This window comes from Erithacus rubecula (genome assembly GCF_903797595.1).
Source record: "Erithacus rubecula genome assembly, chromosome: 1".
NCBI lineage: Eukaryota > Metazoa > Chordata > Aves > Passeriformes > Muscicapidae > Erithacus > Erithacus rubecula.
The window spans coordinates 27,759,213-27,778,697 of record NC_136658.1 but is presented as its reverse complement, the minus strand read 5'-3'; the positions used below and the strand labels follow the sequence as shown (position 1 = coordinate 27,778,697).

The following is a 19,485-nucleotide window of genomic DNA, read 5'->3' as shown; positions in this document are numbered from 1 at the left end:
GAAGCTGGCACCATCCAGGGACCTTTTCTGGCCTCCAGTCCCAAAAACACAGGGCATAGTGGAGACCTATGTCCAAAGCACCATCCTCTCTTCCAGTGGAATTAAAATGTTGTGCTCTGCATTTCTGTGTTCAGACTGTACATGAGCACTGCCCAGACTGAGTCACAGATGTACTTTTCTGTCATTTTCGGGTCCCTTTTGCAGGCTGTGTTCAGTGGGTTTAGCGTTTGCTGGCAAATGCCAAATATACCTGCCCATGTATGTATTTTCACACACATGGACCCTCAGCAGGAAAGAGCAGGCAGCAGAGAGGGAAGGCCATGGATGAGCTATGGAAGTGCCTGAGGCTGTGCAAAGGGAGATTGTGTGAGCTGCAGTGATGCTCCCCTTCTTTTGTCTTCCTTTGCCTCAATGAGTTTGTGTTGCAGTGAATATTGTGTGAAATGTCCTGTCAAGTTAATGATGGGAGTTCCTCCATGTCCACATACTGTGGGGTACACCCAGGATATGGCTGTTTCACCTCATCAGATTAGAGCCTGTGCAGGCCCCTCAGCAGTGTGGGAGGTGCCCTGTGCAGGAGGGAGGCTGTGCTTGTGGCCACACTGGTAATGGGCACCCTTGGAGAAGAGTGATCCTCTTGTAGAGATGATGAATGACCAAGGGAGAGTCAGTCCTGGAACTGCAGGTAAGCCACAAACCTTCCTTCCTTTCTGTCCTCCTGTCAAAGGAGGAATTTGGGGAAGACAGGGCTAGGATGGATCATGGGCATGGGAAAGTGGCCAACCTCCTCTCAGGAGATTGGGTTTAGGACAAGAGGAAGACATCAGATCTGGGAACTGGGCAGTGCCCAGGCTGGCAGGATGACCTTTTTCCTGGAGCCAGGGGGAGTGGAAGTAGAGGCAGACCATGCTCTGCTATTCCCTTCAGTGGATTGTCTCTAAACAGTGGGGCTGAAGGGTGCTATCCTTCTGTGATTCCCCCTGGAAAAGTTCTCTGCATCACACTGAGCACAAGTCCCAGCTCCCATCTCTCACATCTCACAGCAGAACCCAGCCAGGGCTCTCCCAAAAGCTGCCAAGTGCCTTTTCCCCCCGTGGAAACAATCCCTTCTATGTGTCTGGCTGTGCACACCCTGAGCTGGACAGTTGCTCCTTTGGGGGATCGTGCCATTGCAGAAAGGGGCTCAGGGTATAGAGGCAAAGACTAGGTAGTGAGATAAAGAAGCTCGAAAGAGAGAGGAAAATGAGGGAGAGCCAGAAGACCACTCAGTCAAAGACAGGGGTAATGGAAGGCAACAATGAAGATGTGTTGAGCACAAATGAGGTTTTGACAGAACAGAGGGGGAGGGAGATTTGGACAGAATGCAGGCAGGTCTTGTGATAAAGAGGGAAATACAGTAGCAGTTTCAGGGCAGCCCGTGTTACTGTACTCTGTGGATCTGAGGCACTGCTAGTGACAGGCAGCAGGACCTGCTTCCAGCACCTGTGGGGCTTCCCAGTCCATGGAACCAGGGACCAGCAGGGTGCTGGGGTGCAGAGCCCCCAGGTTATCCTGCCCCAACTCTGGGCAGAGACATGCTCACTCTTGCTTTGTGTTTTTCAGCCCCAGCAGAAGAGAGAAGGTGCTCCTGGCTGAACATCTGGGTCTTCCTTATTTTCGCTCTTGCCATAAAAGCTGCCTTTTTGTCCATCTGCCTTGGTGAGTTCCAGGGTTTCATAATTCCCTCGGGACTAAGGGCTCTGATGACTGCATTGATCAGGTGGAAAACCCATATTCCAGACCCTCTGCAGACAAGCAAATTGCCTTCACCAAAGCACAGGTCAGATATCCCTGCTAATGCAGCCCTAATTTTGTGAGAACATTGCTGTAGCTTTTAATCTATCACTTGAATCTCCAGGCATAAGGCAGATCTCTTGGATAAGCTGGCTGTGTAAGAACGGCCTGTGGTGGCAGCAAGGCTGTCAGAGCAGTTTGCTCTAAGTTTCTCAGTCTGCATGAGCTGAGAGCTTGAACAACACTTGTCTGATGGAAGGGTTTCCAGAGGACTGTGAGCGAATGATTTCCTATTCTGCTTCCTCAGGAAGGCTGAGGCAGTAACAGTGTCTCTGAGCAAACAGAGCTTTCATGGCTAATCAAGGAAGACACTGACCCTTTTGTATCCCCATAGAGATGAGCAGTTCCACAGCAGGTCAAATCCCTCATCTAAACTAACCCAAAAGTCATCTCTCTTCTCATCCTTTATTTTGTGTAGGGATAAACTCACCTTTATTGGCAGTGGGGGTGGTCTGTCAGGCATTGCCCTTGCCCATGTCGTCTGAACCTTCTTCTGTTGTAGAATGCACTCATGAGCCATTGAAACCACTAGGATTGTTCTGCTCAGAAGTAAAAATATTTTTAAATTACATGACTGGTGAAAATAGGCATCTGGATTCTTAAACACACACTGATCAGGTCCTAATCCATACTTCTGAGTGTGTAAATTCCTAGTAAGTCCTTGGGACTATGGCTCTGACCTGTCAACAACAGGTGACAGGTGACTTTCCCCACAAAGTGGAGCTAGGAAGTCCGAGGCGTTTGTGCTCTCCCTGGTTTAAGCAGACCCAGCTGGATGGGATTACCTGCACCTGGGCTGTGTGTTGCTGCTGGAACAGGCCCAGCTGATGGGACACTCCTCCAAATGCCTGATGATGTGTAGTTTAGAAAGAGACAAAGTGTGACAGTGAGAGGCTGCTTTGTAGACTGGCAGCTGGGCTGTAGGAATGTGCATGGCAGAGTGGCTGTGGTTGGGTGGGATCAATCCTGCCATGTGTGTGGCATGTCCTCAGTGGGATGTGCTTCCAGGGATGCTTCTGCTGTCTGACTGGGAAGGGGGTGTCTTTCTGGCTGGGATGGGAGCTGTGTCACTGGTTTGGGCCAGGAGAGGTGACAGCTGGGACAATGCTTGGTGTGGAAATGGTGGTAGGAAAGTCAAGGAGCCAGAGATGCTGTGTGAGGAGCTGGCAGGAAGGGGTAATCTTGCTGCCTTTCCTCTCCCATTGCAGTGTTTCTCTTCAGGCACAGCAGTGAGCAGCCCAGAGCCCTGCAGCAGCAGTTCTCAGAGTGGAAGTGTGACTCAGCAGTGCCACAAGGCACAGGTCAGTGCTCACAATGTCCCCTCTTCCTTGGGGCTAAAGGCCTCAAAGAGACTGTGCCAGGACAAATCAATCCACATCACCAAAAGAACATTGTCAAGATCTGAGACCCCCTTACAAGGATTACCATGGCTTTGAGGACACAAAGCTCACTCATCATACAACAGAGCAATGGGAAGAAATGGCTGGCCTATCCCTCTTTTTTCAACCCCTTTCTGTCAGGAAAAGACATTAGGAAGACTTGAGGACTGTCCCTGAAAACTGAGATCTCTGCATTTACCATCCCTTGTTAGAAACCTTCATCTCTTTATTCTCTCCCTGCACAGACCGAGGGTGGATGTGCTGCCCAGAGGGCTGGAGAAGGTTTCAAAGAAGCTGCTATTACCTGTCCCTTCATAGGATGAATTGTGCTGAGAGTGAGCAGAACTGCACTGGGATGGGCTCCCAGCTAGTGGTGATCAACAGCAAGGCAGAGCAGGTGGGTGCACAGGGCTGAGAGAGGGAGCCAGCAGGCACAGACACAGTGCTGGGCCCTGGAGGAGACTCAGAGCCCCTCCTTGTCCTGCAGGGGAGGGGGAATGTCCTGCTGCACCTCTGCAGCACCAGCCCCCCTCTACCACCAGCCCCATCCCACAGGGACTCCTGATGCCTTTCTGTGCTTAGTCCTGCACCTCATGGACATTGCACTCTCTTTCTGATTGCCAGGAATTCCTCTCCGAGCAGATAAAACAATATCCACAAAGAAAGAATTACTACATTGGTTTGTTTAAGGACAAGGAGGGCCATTGGCAGTGGGTGGACAGGACTCCATATAATGTGATAACAGCGTGAGTATCTCTGGGTGAAGAGTGTTTGATGTGACTCCTGGTAGGGAAAGAAATAAGGACAGATGTCAGGGGATCTGCTGGTGCATGAGAGGGGGTTGTCACCACACTTCCTTGTGAGACATCAAAGATACAGCAGGACTGGGCTGTGTAGGACACCAGGTTCCCATGACACATCTGTGCCGGATATTTGTTGTGAATGGAAATCAATCGTTGTATTACATGGAAATCAATGCTGGAGACCTAGGAAAAATTTCACCTTGCGGGCAGCAAGAACCCTTCAGAACCCTGACAACCAGCCTCTGCTTTCACTGCACTTGTATGCACAAAATGGCCTGTGCTGAAATGCAGGGAAAGAGATGGGGCACAGGGAGAGAGCACCAGGACTGTCCTTGCTGTGTCTTGCCCTGGAGGCTGGCAGGGGCCTCTGCTGGGTGTGAGGTCCTTGGGATGAGTGGTGGTGATCAGTTCCCCCCAGCAGGATGGAGCAGGTCCCTGTTGTGCTGGAAGGCTGTAGGAAGGAGGCAGGTTTCTATGTGACACTGCTGCCAGTGGGATATGGAATGGGAGCAAGGGCACTGCTTCTACTGACAAATCAGCACTGGGAATTTCTGTCTCTTCCGTTAAGGTTTGCATGCCACTGTGGCCTTTTCCAGCAGTGCTTTATAGTGGACACTGGAGAGTAACAAACCTGTCTCTGTCCCAGGTTCTGGCGAGAAGGAGAACCAAATAATCACCAGGATGAAAACTGCACTGTAATCCACAATCCTGAAAAAACTCTCAACAACTGGAATGATGTCACATCAGTTTGGAATTTCTATCGAATTTGTGAAGCTGCAGCAGTAATTGTGTGATGGAAATACCCCTGCCCTGAGAAAAGCTGGAGCTGAGCAGCAAGCTGGGAACAGCGCTGGCTGGGCTGGGACGGGTGAGGAGCCCTGACAGATCTTCACTTTGTAGGTGGACCATGTGTGTGTGGAAGTTAGATAAGCTTTATCCAGCATCCCCAGTGTATGTGGCTACTCAGGGGACACAGGAAGGCTCAGGCTCATTCAAGCAGGTCCTGAGTTATTGTGTCCTCTTCTCTCTGAGAGGATCCAGCATCCTCTGACTCAAAAGATACGGAGTTCTACAGGAGGAAGGCACAGGAATGGAACTCAGGTATCCAGAGATTCAATGTCCTTGGTTTCCCTGAGTAGAGGTGTTTGCTTTTTTTTTAGTCATACACAGAATATCCTCTAGCTGTCCTGGTTTTGCTGAAAAAAATATAAAAATTTACGCAAGACAAAATACAGTATCAGACCAATGAAAAAGGCTCTGTGCTCTCTGTTCATACCTCTCTTTCCTTTTCCATCTCTGTCCTGCAGTAGTATAATCTGCAAATCATGGGATGGTTTGGGTTGGAGGGAACTTGTAAGGATAGTCTTGTTTCAAGCCCCTAGGTCTTGGGCAAGGACTCCTTCCACCAGATCATTCATATCACGCATATCCCTGTCCAGTCACACCTTGAACATTTCAGGGATGGGACATCCACAGATCCTATGGGCTGCTGGTTCCAGTGCCTCACCACCTCACAGTCATGTATTCCTTCCTAATATTTAGTCAAAATATTTCCTATGTCAATTAAAAGCCATTCCCCCTTTTCCTATTACTATATTCATTTGCAAAAAATCCCTCCAGCAAGGCTATTTCTACTGCTGTATTACTGAAACTTGCAGGAATTTGAATTAATTCCGCAGAATACAGTCAATTACACAAGCAGATGTGAATAAGTGTCACAGGTAGCAGTGAGAAAGCAGTTGTCAGGAGAGCCTGGTGGTGGCATCAGGGAACTGGAGAAGAGCAGTGCTGCAAATGTTCTCCCTTCCCATTCCTGGTGTCTTGGTGCTCTCCAGCTTCACAGCGCAGATGTGTATCTCATGCAGAAATAACTCCTTCCCTGATGCCACTTGAGAGTCCTGTGGTGAGAACATGACCACTGCGCTCTTCCCAGATTCTTTGGGCCTGAGATGGCTCTGCCCTCTTCCAGTGGTCTGGACAGCAGCAAGTGATGAAGTAGGAGTGTGAACGCACACAGCTGTGTGAATTGAATAGCTGCAACTATTTGAGGGGCATTTGCCCCAAACCACAGCTGTTAAAGAAGAACAGGACAATCAGCCTAAGAGGAACCAGAGCATTAGGGAAAGGCTTCTGAGGCACACAAGAAATGTGTGAAAAACAAAGTCTAGATGAAGCATAAAATTCTAAGTGAAAGAAAAGGAAAAGAAAAGAAAAGAAAGGAAAAGAAAGGAAAGGAAAAGAAAAGAAAAGAAAAGAAAAGAAAGGAAAAGAAAAGAAAAGAAAAGAAAAGAAAAGAAAAGAAAAGAAAAGAAAAGAAAAGAAAAGAAAAGAAAAGAAAAGAAAAGAAAAAGAGAAAGAGAAAGAAGTTGGAAGAAAGGAAGTAGCCATGGAGCTCAGGGTGCTCTGCAACTTGGCCACCTCTCTCTGTAAGAAGCTCCTTGGCAGCTCAGTGCTCTGGGTGACCTTGCTCATGGCACTGAGGGGTGCAGCAGGCACAGACCCACAATTCTGCAGTGTGACAATGTGAGCCTGTGCTTCCACATGTGCTTCCCAGGCTGCTGGAAGAGGTGTGGATACTCACGAACCCTACATGTGCAGCGGGAGGTGTGTGGGACCAGGGGAAGCCCTGCTTCCACAAAGGGGAGGTGTTCTTGCAACTGCACTTCCTTGGGGGCTGGTGGGAGACTGGAGGTTGCACAAGTCATGTGAATGCACATTTATGTGGGGAGAGAGCTTGTGAACATTAGTTGCACAAAGGTGTTTAGAAATGGAGGGTCCTATTGTGCCTGCAGCTTGTTGTGCACACAAGTACAGAATCAGAGGATGTCTTCTACAGAGAGGTCAGGCTTGTCCTCATTGTAAGCAGTTCTATGTCCTGATCTTCTGATGCTTCAGCTGAAATGCCTGTGCTATTGCTATGAGCAGTCGTAATTCTTTATCCTCAGGCACACTGTCTGGCAGGAGTTTTATTTGAGTTGCCTCATGAAGTGCTAGAACCACCAAATAAAAAGTTGCAGCTTTTTTAGGTCACACCAAGGAAAAATTCATGATTAATCATGCAGAGAGAATCTGTCACCATCCAGTGATCTTTCCTGGCCTCCAGCCCCAAAATCACAGGGCATATGGAACACCTCTGCCCAAATCTCCATCCTCTCTTTCAGTGGAGTTTGGTCAAAACTGTGTTGGCAAGTTCTCTGTTGTGCTCTGCATTTCTGGACTCAGGTTGCACATGGGCACTGCCAAGATTGAGTCACAGATGTGCTTTCCTGTCATTTTTGGTTCCCTTCTGCAGGCTGTGCCTTTGCTAGCAAATGGCAAATATACCTGCCCATGTATGTATTTTCAGCAGGAAAGAGCAGGCAGCAGAGAGGGAAGGCCATGGATGAGCTATGGAAGTGCCTGAGGCTGTGCAAAGGGAGATTATGTGAGCTGCAGTGGTGCTCCCCTTCTTTTGTCTTCCTTTGCCTCAATGAGTTTGTGTTGCAATGAGCATCTTGTGAAATGTCCTGGCCAAGAAATGATGAAAATTCCCCAATTTCCACATGCTGTGGGGTACACCCAGGATATGCTGTTTCACCTCATCAGATTAGAGCCTGTGCAGGCCCCTCAGCAGTGTGGGAGGTGCCCTGTGCAGGAGGGAGGCTGTGCTTGTGGCCACACTGGTAACAGGGACCCTTGGAGAAGAGTGATCCTCTTGTAGAGATGATGAATGACCAAGGGAGAGTCAGTCCTGGAACTGCAGGTAAGCCACAAACCTTCCTTCCTTTCTGTCCTCCTGTCAAAGGAGGAATTTGGGGAAGACAGGGCTAGGATGGATCATGGGCATGGGAAAGTGGCCAACCTCCTCTCAGGAGATTGGGTTTAGGACAAGAGGAAGACATCAGATCTGGGAACTGGGCAGTGCCCAGGCTGGCAGGATGACCTTTTTCCTGGAGCCAGGGGGAGTGGAAGTAGAGGCAGACCATGCTCTGCTATTCCCTTCAGTGGATTGTCTCTAAACAGTGGGGCTGAAGGGTGCTATCCTTCTGTGATTCCCCCTGGAAAAGTTCTCTGCATCACACTGAGCACAAGTCCCAGCTCCCATCTCTCACATCTCACAGCAGAACCCAGCCAGGGCTCTCCCAAAAGCTGCCAAGTGCCTTTTCCCCCCGTGGAAACAATCCCTTCTATGTTTCTGGCTGTGCACACCCTGAGCTGGACAGTTGCTCCTTTGGGGAACTGTGCCATTGCAGAAAGGGGCTCAGGGTATAGAGGCAAAGACCAAGTAGTGAGAGAAAGAAGCTCTAAAGAGAGAGGAAAATAAGGGAGAGCCAGAAGACCACTCAGTCAAAGACAGGGGTAATGCAAGGCAACAATGAAGATGTGTTGAGCACAAATGAGGTTTTGACAGAACAGAGGGGGAGTGAGGTTTGGGTGCAATGCAGGCAGGTCTTGTGATAAAGAGGGAAATAAAAAAGCAGCCTCAGGGCAGCCCCTGTGTTACTGTACTCTGTGGATCTGAGGCACTGCTAGTGACAGGCAGCAGGACCTGCTTCCAGCACCTGTGGGGCTTCCCAGTCCATGGAACCAGGGACCAGCAGGGTGTTGGGGTGCAGAGCCCCCAGGTTGTCCTGCCCCAACTCTGGGCAGAGACATGCTCACTCTTGCTTTGTGTTTTTCAGCCCCAGCAGAAGAGAGAAGCTGCTCCTGGCTGAACATCTGGGTCTTCCTTATGATTGGTCTTGCAATCAAAGCTGCATTTGTGACCATCTGCCTTGGTGAGTTCCAGGGTTTCTTAATTCCCTTGGGATGAAGGCTCTGATTACTGCCTTTATTCAGGTGGAAAACCCATATTTCTGACCCTCTGCCAGCAGAAAAATGGCCTTCAGCAAAATAGGCTTCTCCTCTCCTATTCGCTTGTCCTATGACTTCTTTGGCCCTTCCCTTGTCCCATCTCAGATGATTTCTAATCCAGGTTTTTCAGCTGGGAAATCATTCTCTCAGCCTGCAGAGGTGAGAGAAGTTCTTCTGAGGGAAGGAGTGACTGGTAGTGGGAGAAGTACCCTGCTGTTCTCCCCTCCTTGATCAATCCAGATTTCATAGCAGGTTAACAGTGTTGGGCCTTCAAAGCAGAAGGTGGAGCATAGCACAAGTTGCTCATTCATGAGGTGGAAAGGATGACAATAGCATTTTCCTTTGCTTTCTTCTCTTCTCAGTGGCTTTACTTGATGGAAGCTATGGCCAGTACAAGACTCTCCTCCAGAACTCTACAGACTGGTATTGTGTCCCCAGCAGTTCTGCAGAAAATAGTGAGTTATATTGAGCAAAACAAAGGACTTCAACAAAATTTAGTCTGGTTTTCCCTAAGCCTTTGAGGTGGGGAATATCACTGTCAGTCACAAGTGGATTGTTTTAAGGAAGCAATCTGGGAAGTTGTGGGAAGAAAACACGGTATTGTACATTTTTACTTAGGATGCTATGAAAACATGCTCCCGGCTAGCGAAAGGGGGTTGGTCATTCCATACCTACATTTTACCAACCTTTCTACTCTTCCCCTCATGCAACACCTCTAATGCAAATCTGGTCTACTGATCTTGATGAAAGTGCTTTTACACTGGCTGGTTCAATCCAGCTCCACTCTCTGTGCTGGCTTACTGCCTGTTCACACAAGCATGATGGTCAGTGTGAGGGACAGAGGAGGGAGGATGATGTTTAGTTTGGAATAGCTGGGTAGCTGAGCTGCAGTCACACATGAAGTGATGGTAATGTGGAGTGCTGGAATGCTTGTAGTTCAACTTCCCAAACCCAGGTCAGATATCCCTTCTCATGCAGCCTCATGTTTTGTGAGAATATAACTGCAATTTTTAATCCATCATTTGAATCTCCAGGCATAAGGCAGATCTCTTGGATAAGCTGGCTGTGTAAGAACTGCCTGTGGTGGCAGCAAGGCTGTCAGAGCAGTTTGCTCTAAGTCCTCTCAGTCTGCATGAGCTGAGAGCTTGAACAACACTTGTCTGATATAAGGGTTTTTAGACAAGTGAAAGCCAGCTACATCTTGCTTCCTCAAGGAGCATAAGGCAGAAACCATGTCTCTCACCAAAAGAGGTTTCATGGACATGGCAGGACAGACAAAGAATAGGATGAGGCTCCTTCAGGCAAGAGTCCTGTGACAGGAACCTGCCAGGCTTTTCTCCATTAGTTGTGGAGAGCAGAAAAAACATTTACCTCTATCCAGACTAAGGGGTTCAAACCCCACTCCTAACACTTGTGACCCTACACTGAACTCACAGTGATGAAGGACAGCATATCTTCTTCAAAAGCAGGATTTTTTCCCCTACAGTGGATAGTTGGACATGCTGCCCAAAGGGCTGGAGATTCTTTCAAGCAAGCTGCTATTACCTGTCCCCTGACACGATGTCATGGGCTGAGAGTGAGCAGAACTGCACTGGGATGGGCTCCCAGCTAGTGGTGATCAACAGCAAGGCAGAGCAGGTGGGTGCACAGGGCTGGGAGAGGGAGCCAGCAGGCAGAGACACAGTGCTGGGCCCTGGAGGAGACTCAGAGCCCCTCCTTGTCCTGCAGGGGAGGGGGAATGTCCTGTCTGCACCTCTGCAGCACCAGCCCCTCTCTGTCACCAGCCCCATCCCACAGGGACTCCTGATGCCTCCCTGTGCTCAGTCCTACACCTCATGGACATTGTGCTTTATTCCAGGAGTTCCTCTTCAACTTGACAAAAGAAAAGGTTACTAATGTCTATGAAACAAAATACTACATAGGCTTAGCTGCTTATGAAAATGGGCAGTGGCAGTGGGTGGATCAGACTCCATATGAAAATACACCCATGTGAGTATCCTGGTGGGGTGAGGTCAGCCCTATAATTCATGCCCTCAATCTAAGTGACCAATTCATTGTGTAAGGCAGGTATATGTCAGAGGGCGATTTCTATCTTCAGCTGCTCTGGAAGTCAGAAAACATAAATAATTTTCTAGTCAAAACTATGGCTCCTGATTTCTGTTGCAGTGGCTTTCCTTTTCCACAACTGTTTGAGGTGACTCCACATCCACTGTCATGCATGCTAGTGCATTTCCAATAGAGGAACTTTCTTTTACAGGTTCTGGAAGCCTGGGGAGCCCAATTTACTCTTTGCAGAAAAATGTGCTGCAATTCATGTCAAAGGAAACACAGACCCCAACACTTACAGTAACTGGAATAATGTCCTTTGTTTCACAAGTTGCTATCGAATTTGTGAACAGGCAGTCAAACTTCTCTGAGGAAGGACATAAAATCTGAGCTTCAAAGCACCTCAATTCCCAGCTTGTGCCCCTGCATCCATCTACAGGCTCTCTACAGGCTGGAGATCAGCTCTGGATGAAATAGCTCGGGCTGATGTGAAGGACTTACTGTGAATCTTGCCACTCTCCTTCAGAAAAAAAGGTTCTAATTTTCCATCACTTCCTTTGACTCCTGGTCCAGCCCAATATCTCAATGATGTGGAAAAGACCATCACTGTTTCATGAAAGGATAGTTGTCCTTTACATCACTGGAGCAGAATTTGAAAGAAGAGCATTCAGCAGAGTGTCCTAGTTCCCTTTTCCCTGAAGGGAAAAATTATTTATGGCTGTAGTGTTTCCTTCTCCTTCTGCACACTGCGTGTTGATTTGTTTAAAAAAAAAAAAAATCTAATAAATGTAATTCTGCTCTTTGCATGTGGATGTCTTCTGAGTGACATGTCCCAGATTTCCATAATCCACTCTCCCAACACAGAGATTTTAACTTTTCAGTGTGTTTGACACCTATAGATGAGAATATTGCTGAGTGTGCTGGACTGGCAGGAGAAGGACAAAGTAATGTTCATCTGTAGAGCATGTGAGGAAAGTCCTGAACACTTTGGAGAATCATTTGTGAAGACAGAAACAGAGCAGGCTGTATAGTGTTCAGTGCCAGCCACAGTTTGCCCAGGATGTAGCAGAAAAAAGATGGATTTTGGAGATTCTGCTGAGATGTGGAGGATGAGGCATGGCAATGAAGAGGAGAGAAATCCATTAAATGTAACAAGCAGGATAAAAGCCAGAGCCCCTCAAGGAGAAATTTCTAATGTGAAAGAAATTTCACACCCCTACCAGAGGCATCACTGCAAATCAGACACACAGAAGTCTTGAGTAATGCTCCACTTCCCTAAAATTTCCCAAATTCCAGCCTATATGTTCCTCTCTTTCATCGATGATATCCATACTCTTTGAGGAGCTGGGAGTTTCCAGTTGGGGATTAAAAATACAACCTGAAAAAATCAGTTCTGGGTGATTTTTTTTCCATCAGAAATCTGAGCACAAATATTTGTCATTTCTGCCTGAAGAAGTGTATTTTCCAGGTTCTGGTTTAGCCACTGGACTAAAAGTTTGGCTGTTGCAAAGTGTTTGCCTCCTAGTTTCTGAAGTTGCTGGATACTTTCATAATGGAGAAAACTACTTTTTATCCAACATGACCACAAACTCAAACATTGCAAAGGACTTCTCTTTTTTATTTCCCCCAGTTCAGTTCTGGAACTTACAGCAACAGGGTTTTAAGGAAGAAAAAGAGGCAGATAAGGTGCATGGAGAGTGACCAATGTTCTACAAGCAGTTTTAGGGGTGCTGCAGTTCTGGCTCCTGAAAGGTTGATGGTGCAGAGCAAAACTCATGCCAGGAGATTGGCTTGCAAGAAAATGCAAGTAACTTGCTAGAAACAGTCTCCCTGCCCCAAATTTGGAAAACAAAGCTTTTCTTGAGATGTCATGACAGAAGAGGGATCTTGGGAGATTATGCTGGGTTTGCCTATAGAATTGCTTAAGGGAGGTTCCTGATCCCCTCTTCAATATGGATTTGGCTGATGGAGGTGCCTATCTCCAACAGATAAGAGTTTTTACCTCTCAAGTCTGTCTTGACTCAGGAGGCAGCAGATGCCATAGCAAGAGGCAGAGGTGAAGATAGACAATGAGGTACAGCACTTTCAGAAAGCTTCAGAAGGACATTCCTGCATACTGAACCCAGGGGGTGGGTGGGAAGGACACAAAGTTTATCAGAATAGCATTTTTCATGATGACACCTGATGTCCTTGTTTTCAGGAGGACACATCCCAGCTGCCTCTGAGAACAAGACCTGGATGTTCACCACTCCTCAGCACATTAACTTTTGCTTTGGAAAGGAACTCTGGTCTGAGGAAAGGAGCTGCAGTGACATTCACTTGTGAGAATACACACAGCATAGAGTGCAGGTACTCTGCTGCAGAAAAACTCTCTTGTGGTTCAAACCTGAGATAGCTTCTAGTTTTCCTTCAGGAAACTCATGATGCTGTCTTTGAGATGCAGACTTCAGCTGGAAAAACATCATTGGAGCCACGCTGGAAGGATATCCAGCATTGATTCTTATGGTCAGACTTACTAATTATATCTGTACACTGAGCATGCTGTTCTTGTTATGTTTAGCTCTAACAGCTGTCTTCCTTTATAGGATATGCCTGACTTTCTCTAATAAATGATGATCCTTGCCAAGCCAAGTGATGAAATAAAGTGAAATGTGTGCGCTTTTCATGGCAGACACTATTTTTTATAAGGGTTTAAATTTTCCTCCAACAGACAAGGGTGTCAATTCAGTTTTTAGACAAAGCAGAGAATTGCACTTCTACTCCTGTTCTTTTTCTGTTTTATCCCACCTCAGATTCTTTCATGTCCCCTTACAACATTTATTTCTCCACTTATTTATTTTCTTTGCACTCCTGCTATCTCTCATACTGTTTCTACCTTTACTCCTTTTTTTTCCCTTTTGAATTTTGTTTCCTTTTACCTTTTCTTGCTAGACCACAGATGAAGAACATAGAATGTTGTTGGGGAGAAGTAAAAGAGAGAAATGGCATTTAAAGATGTTCTAACACTGGACACACATCTGTTTTGTCTTTTAAAAGTCAGTGTTTCTGAAATGATTTCTTAAGCAGTATTGTGTAAGTTATTAGTACTAAACCAGGTACTCTTGGCCTTGCAAGATTCTTGTTATCCAAGAGATCCACAACCCCTACTTCAGTTGTCCAGTTCACACTGGTTATCCACTGTTTATCTCATGCTGTCTAAGACAACTCCTAGGGTTTTAGCCTTTATGTCTCTACCTGGCTGCAAGGAAATAACTTTTTTTTTATTTTTATATGGAATCACTTTACATTCCTGAGAAAGCTTTTTCACATCCTGCTACTTAATTGTAAATCATTTATCTTGACAGGCTTTTGGACAATCTGCTGGTTTCCTGGAAATGCCTCAGCTGATCATAAGGTCCAGCACTTCAGCACCATCTCGAGCTCACAGCAAGTCACCTGCACTCTCTCGGTGTCACTGTGATCCACATTCATGTGAGCAGGAGGAGATGCAGAGAGCCTCTGACTCTGTCACTGAAGTCCCTTGTGGTGCATCAGTGGCCCTACAGCAAGGTAAGAATTCTGTAACATTCACTGGCAAAAGAAAACACAGCCATAAGGCAAGGAATTGCTTCGCTCAGTATCTCAAAATGCATCATAAAATTGGCTTGTGCTATAGTCCATGTTTTAATATAGAGGAAATTCAGTGTAGCATTTAAGAACAGGACATGGATCTGGTTGTTTCAACTGGAAATCAAAACAGACCACTGTAAACACACTCCAGTGCAGTGCTCCTGCCATGACATTCAATAATCTAGGAGAGGCACCTGCTGTCTTAGATCCTCATGCGCATTGAGTTGCTGCAATTTTACATGCATGAGGTGTCTGCAAATTTATTCTAGCTAAGGATCAAGGAAGTAAGTTCACTGCCTGAACACCCTTTTGCTTCTGACATGAGCTAAAGCAGCTGTTTCTCACTACACAGTTGCCAATTCCAAAAGCACAGCATGAAGGCAACATCTTTCAGAACAATTAAACACACACCAAGGCCTTTCCTGTGCTGTCCATCAAAGTTTTCCTTTAAATTATCATCCTCATTTCTCATTGCTGTAGCTGTAATTCCACCTGAGTTCTTACATTTATTTCCAGTTTTATTATCTCCTAACATGTCTCTGTTTTTAAAATGACATTTTCCTCCTGTTCCAACTCTTCTCCTAATGATAATAATTTACAACCTTTGCATACCTGAAATCAGAGAAAGTTTGGAACAGAGAATATTTTGGAGACAGGAAACAGAGAAAGTCAAAAATTGGAAGGGGTTGCTTGGTTTCATTGGTAATAAGAGAAGTAATGTTTCCTCTTCTGTGGTCAAAATTACTCCTTTTGGGAAAGGAAGTAGTGGGACCCACACAGAAAAAGGCAGATTTGAGAGGAAGCCAAGAACGAACTCTTCTGTCACATGTACAATGCAAAAACACTTCTCAGATTCATTAGAACACCACACCCTTCTGACACCATTTAAAACTACTGCAGAGCATTGGCTTTATGACAGACAATCACATTTTCATGAGTCAAAGCCTGCTTAGGAGATATATTGCTTCCTGGGATCATCTGACCAGATGGGGAAAGAACCAGCCTGCTGCTGGGAAGGGTTTGTCCAGAGTGGATATCCCCAGGCCTTAAAGAAAGGAGTCAAATTCCTCCTGACCAGTTATGAAAAGGTTTCTGCCTGCAGATTCATTTTTGAATCATCATCATCTGGGAATTCAGTCATATTTTGGTGTTCAGAAAATATCTTGGTGAAGAGATATTCTTCCTATCCAGAGGCCTCTTATAGCTATGAATCACAAGTGACACAGTAAAAAATACCTGTATGGAAGTTTAGAATTATTCTGCCTGCATCCTTAACAAAATCTTGTATTAAATTCAGTTACTGATCTTGTCACAGGGTATTTTTCTTTTTTTTTTTTTTTTAAGTGTAGCTACCCCAAAAATTCTAAATGCCTACTGAAGAACCAAAGCAGCCCTTTAACACCATCAGATTATTCAACAAACTCATACTTCTAAACTTCACAAGAAACCAAAAATCAAGTTCTTATATAAGTGTTCTTCTTAATCCTGGAGGGCAGAGCTGTGCTCACAGGCTTGATTCCTACTTTTCCTTTTCCAGCTGTTACAAGTGTTGAAAAGAAGACTGATAAAAAATATCAATCCACCTCCCCATGCTTATAAGAATGCATATTTATAACATCTCTTCATACTTATAATACATAAGACTCTCTTTTTGCAGCACAAAATGCAGGGTCCCTGTCTAGAGACTCTGCGCAGTTGATATCTGTGCTGTCAATTAACCCTGGTTGCTACTGAATGAAGTATTGCACCACAACACTGAAAGACTGGCTTGAATGTAGTATTAGGGGAAAAAAGAGAAAGGAAAAGAATAATTTTCAGTGATCAGAAGTCATCTTTGGTACTGCCCAAAGGCTGTGTACATTTCAAACTGGTGCATTCCACAGACCAATGAGCCTTGCGCTGTGCTGAGATGACAAATTACTCAAAACAAGAACATTTTCTGAGTACTGCTTCAAAAACTTTTCCCTGAAGCTGTGGTTCTCCTACTGAAGTGTGCTACTTGAAGACAGATCAGGACTTCTTCATAATGATTTGTAGAATCCTAGGAGCTCCCACATGTGCACAGTGCTGGAGACTAAGGGTGAACAGACGAGACGATCTGGGGTAGAGATTGAATGGTTGCAGGAAGTGAGGAAAGGAAAGAAGCTTCCCTGGATTAAAATAATAAAATTGTACAGGTGTTTCAAGCTTAATTTAGCTGCAGATCCATGGCCTGATTTCCTCACTTGATTTCAGATGTGCTTCATCACAATGGACCTCGTTGGCAGCCACTGGAATATGTCTGACCCTGGTCACCATCACTGGACACAACACTGACCTGAGGACTGATTTCCATACTTGACCTCAGACCTTCCTCATCCCTCAAGACTTGTCTAGCAACCTGGACCCTGGATGTTGTGACAGGTGTGCCCTGCTTGCCTCACTCAGGTGTTGTGGCTGGTCCCAGCTCTCCTGCTGGCTGTGTTACTGCAGCTGGCTCCTGGTCACTGACCCTTGGGGGGCAGCCACCTTCACCGTGCCCTGAGAGTGTCTGTTGTACCACAAAGCAAATAGTGAACTGGAATTTATTTTATTTTGTTGGGTTTTTGTGGAAAGCAGATTCTTATCAGTTTGTTTTAGTAAACTAGCTCTGTATACTACTGATTATTATTCTCACTTCCGCTTTGAGTAGAATTTACTGCTGATGGTCACCATTCACTGTATTTGTCATTGCTGTGGTTCCAATTTTGCTGTTTTCCTGTGGTTTGTAAAAAGCCTCTTTTCTCAGAAAAGGAAAACATATCATACTCCTTAACATCTTCCATAAGCTCCTCAGTATTGCTGACAATTATAACCAGCTTTAAAAGTCATGTTCCAGTAGCTTTTCTTCCTTCAGGGGCAATTCAACAGGCTGAACTGGTTCCTTATAGCTCCAAAGGAGTGCAGGGGGGATACAGAGCTATTCACATTTTTGAAATGGTGCTACACTCCCCTTGCTTTAGCAAGTCTGAGAGAAGCAGGAAGAGTTTATATGTTGAGTTCCACTAGTGTGGCCTCTGGTGGACATTGCTGCCTGGATCTGTGCAGAGGATCTGCAGGTCTGTGCAAAGGGCTGGTCATCTTATGAGAAAGAGCCACACAAATCAACCCGGAAATAACTAATATGTAATCTCAACACAATTGCTGCAGAGCCACTGACAGATTACAACTTCACTGTTGGATTCAGAGCCATACGAGGCCAGATGTAATGATGGATTAATAAAATATTTCTGACATAAAGACATGCTTGGAGGAGCAAATGCAGTATGAAAACACAACACTCACTTTTCATTGAATCATGCAATGGTTTGGATTGAAAGGGACATTCAGTGTCACCTAGTCCAACTCCCCTACATTGAGCAGGAACATCTTCATTAGATAAGGTTGCTTAGAGTCCCATCCAATCTGATCTTGAATGTTTTCAAGGATGGGGTATCAACCACCTCTGCCTCTGGGCTACCTGTGCCAGTGCTTGCACTTGGGCCAGCCTCTCTTGAATCAGGTCTATTTGACTAACAGCAGATACACCACGTGAGTGAAGCTGCTAGAGCTGTGAATTATTGAGTGGTCACCTGGGCAGCTGAAAAATTTATCAATTCAAGTGGTTGAAAATGCCTCTAGTGCTGCAGTCAAGTAGAGCTGAAAGAACCCGCCAACCCTACTGAGAAAAGTGCAATACTTGAACAAAGATTAATTTAAAATAATACTGAGACTTGGCCTTTAGGAGCCTCCTCACCACCCATAACAAACTTCAGTTCTACTGGCCTAGTGAATTGTCTTTAAACAGCAGATATCTTAAATGACAGACAGCAAAATGCTGCTTGCAGCCATCTCGCGCCCCACCACTGCCCTCTCATCCCCACTGATGGAAGCAATCCTATATGTGTTAACACCAGGGTCTTATTACATAGTAGGCTGTGTGTCTGTTGCATGCCTTAATTCAAGCTTCAAAATCTCCTTTGTCCTGCCTAAACCAGCTACCTGTGTTTCCCTTCTTTCTACTGCAATTAGCAAAATTCCCTCCCACAGCAGAAAGATCAACACGACACAGTGCACACATCATTTGGTGGCCAGCCTCCCTTCACTGGGTTTTACAGTGTCAAATTCAGCAGCAGATTATGTTACTTTTGCATGCAAGCTCTTGACATTCACGGAAGATTCTTACTCTCTCCAGCAGTCTTCTTGAATATGGTGGAATTGATCTGCTGCTTTAAGCATCTGCATGGTCTCGTGGTAGCATCACTGCCTTGCATGTTTCCCTTACAAATATCCATCCCAGATACAGACAAAATGTCCTAGTTATTATACTTGCCATGAGATATCTGGGCATCTGCCACCATCCTTTCTGGCCTTGGAAAAGTTGCTAGGATGGCTGCTGGCCTGGCAATTGCATTCATCATCTTAATGCAGAAAGGAAGCAGACTCTCTGGGCTGCCCATGTGGTGTGCATCAGCAGCTGGTACTGTCAGGATGACGTTCTAGTGGCCAGCTTAGCCCAGGGGGCCAGTACTGACAGATGGTTCAGCACCAGGCAGAGATGTCAGCTCCCCCTAATCCAGCATTCAGGTAAAAAAAGGCAGCCAATTTTAAAAGAATTTTCAATGTGGAGAAAGAGGAGAATCACCTCAGGTAAACCCCTTTGCATCAGTGCCTCAGAAAGAATAAATTAATCTGGATGTAACTGTGATTTACTGTGATTTACACAGTTTACTGAATGCTGGCAAGGGCTCCAGTTATCTTTAGTGACCCCATGTCTGCTGCTGCTGCAAGTTGATGATATTCAGTTGTTAAGTTTCAAGCCACTTTAAAGGTGTCTCAGACTGCTTATGCAGAGATCATGAAGAGAGATTAATTCCTAATTGAAGGTCTTATCAATATACTTTCTGGGCTAAGAAATGCAAAGCTTAATGCAAAGACTTCCCTGGGACATTGCATATTTTGACATTTTCTACACACTCGACCAC

General features: G+C 45.8%; 2 protein-coding genes across 5 annotated transcripts in view; both read left to right on the top strand.

Annotated features, from left to right (window-relative positions):
- LOC306803568 (C-type lectin domain family 4 member E-like) overlaps positions 1 to 5,360 on the top strand; it is a 138,274-nt gene extending 132,914 nt beyond the window's left edge. The window contains exons 1-6 of one of the 3 annotated variants that reach the window (XM_079309139.1): positions 181 to 685; positions 1,603 to 1,698; positions 3,042 to 3,134; positions 3,458 to 3,609; positions 3,837 to 3,958; positions 4,662 to 5,360. In XM_079309139.1, coding sequence (XP_079165265.1) covers positions 646 to 685; positions 1,603 to 1,698; positions 3,042 to 3,134; positions 3,458 to 3,609; positions 3,837 to 3,958; positions 4,662 to 4,809 — 651 coding nt within the window. In that variant the 5' untranslated portion in view covers positions 181 to 645 and the 3' untranslated portion in view covers positions 4,810 to 5,360. Of the gene's footprint in view, positions 1 to 180; positions 686 to 1,602; positions 1,699 to 3,041; positions 3,135 to 3,457; positions 3,610 to 3,836; positions 3,959 to 4,661 lie in introns of those variants that run through there. The other 2 variants (XM_079309135.1, XM_079309133.1) reach the window with 2 other exon arrangements.
- Positions 5,361 to 7,381: 2,021 nt separating this feature from the next.
- Positions 7,382 to 17,120, top strand: LOC306808001 (C-type lectin domain family 4 member E-like). Of its 2 annotated transcripts, XR_013775876.1 has the most exons (8): positions 7,382 to 7,757; positions 8,677 to 8,772; positions 9,211 to 9,303; positions 10,335 to 10,486; positions 10,707 to 10,837; positions 13,095 to 13,243; positions 14,239 to 14,443; positions 16,739 to 17,120. XR_013775876.1 is itself a non-coding variant. In XM_079318081.1 (6 exons), exons 1-6 carry the CDS (start codon positions 7,718 to 7,720, stop codon positions 11,263 to 11,265), a joined length of 672 nt encoding a protein of 223 aa, XP_079174207.1. In that variant the 5' UTR covers positions 7,382 to 7,717; the 3' UTR covers positions 11,266 to 11,319. The 2 variants fall into 2 exon arrangements, 1 of the variants encoding a protein (XP_079174207.1); XM_079318081.1 differs by lacking the exons at positions 13,095 to 13,243; positions 14,239 to 14,443; positions 16,739 to 17,120 and adding an exon at positions 11,106 to 11,319.
- The last annotated feature ends 2,365 nt before the right edge of the window (positions 17,121 to 19,485 follow it).

Excerpts from the sequence above, each read along its gene's own strand:
- LOC306808001 (XM_079318081.1), top strand. The coding sequence starts at position 7,718 with ATGATGAATGACCAAGGGAGAGTCAGTCCTGGAACTGCAG. Across the intron at positions 9,304-10,334 it reads CAGCAGTTCTGCAGAAAATA|TGGATAGTTGGACATGCTGC; the intron begins GTGAGTTATATT and ends TTTCCCCTACAG. Across the intron at positions 10,838-11,105 it reads CCATATGAAAATACACCCAT|GTTCTGGAAGCCTGGGGAGC; the intron begins GTGAGTATCCTG and ends TTTCTTTTACAG.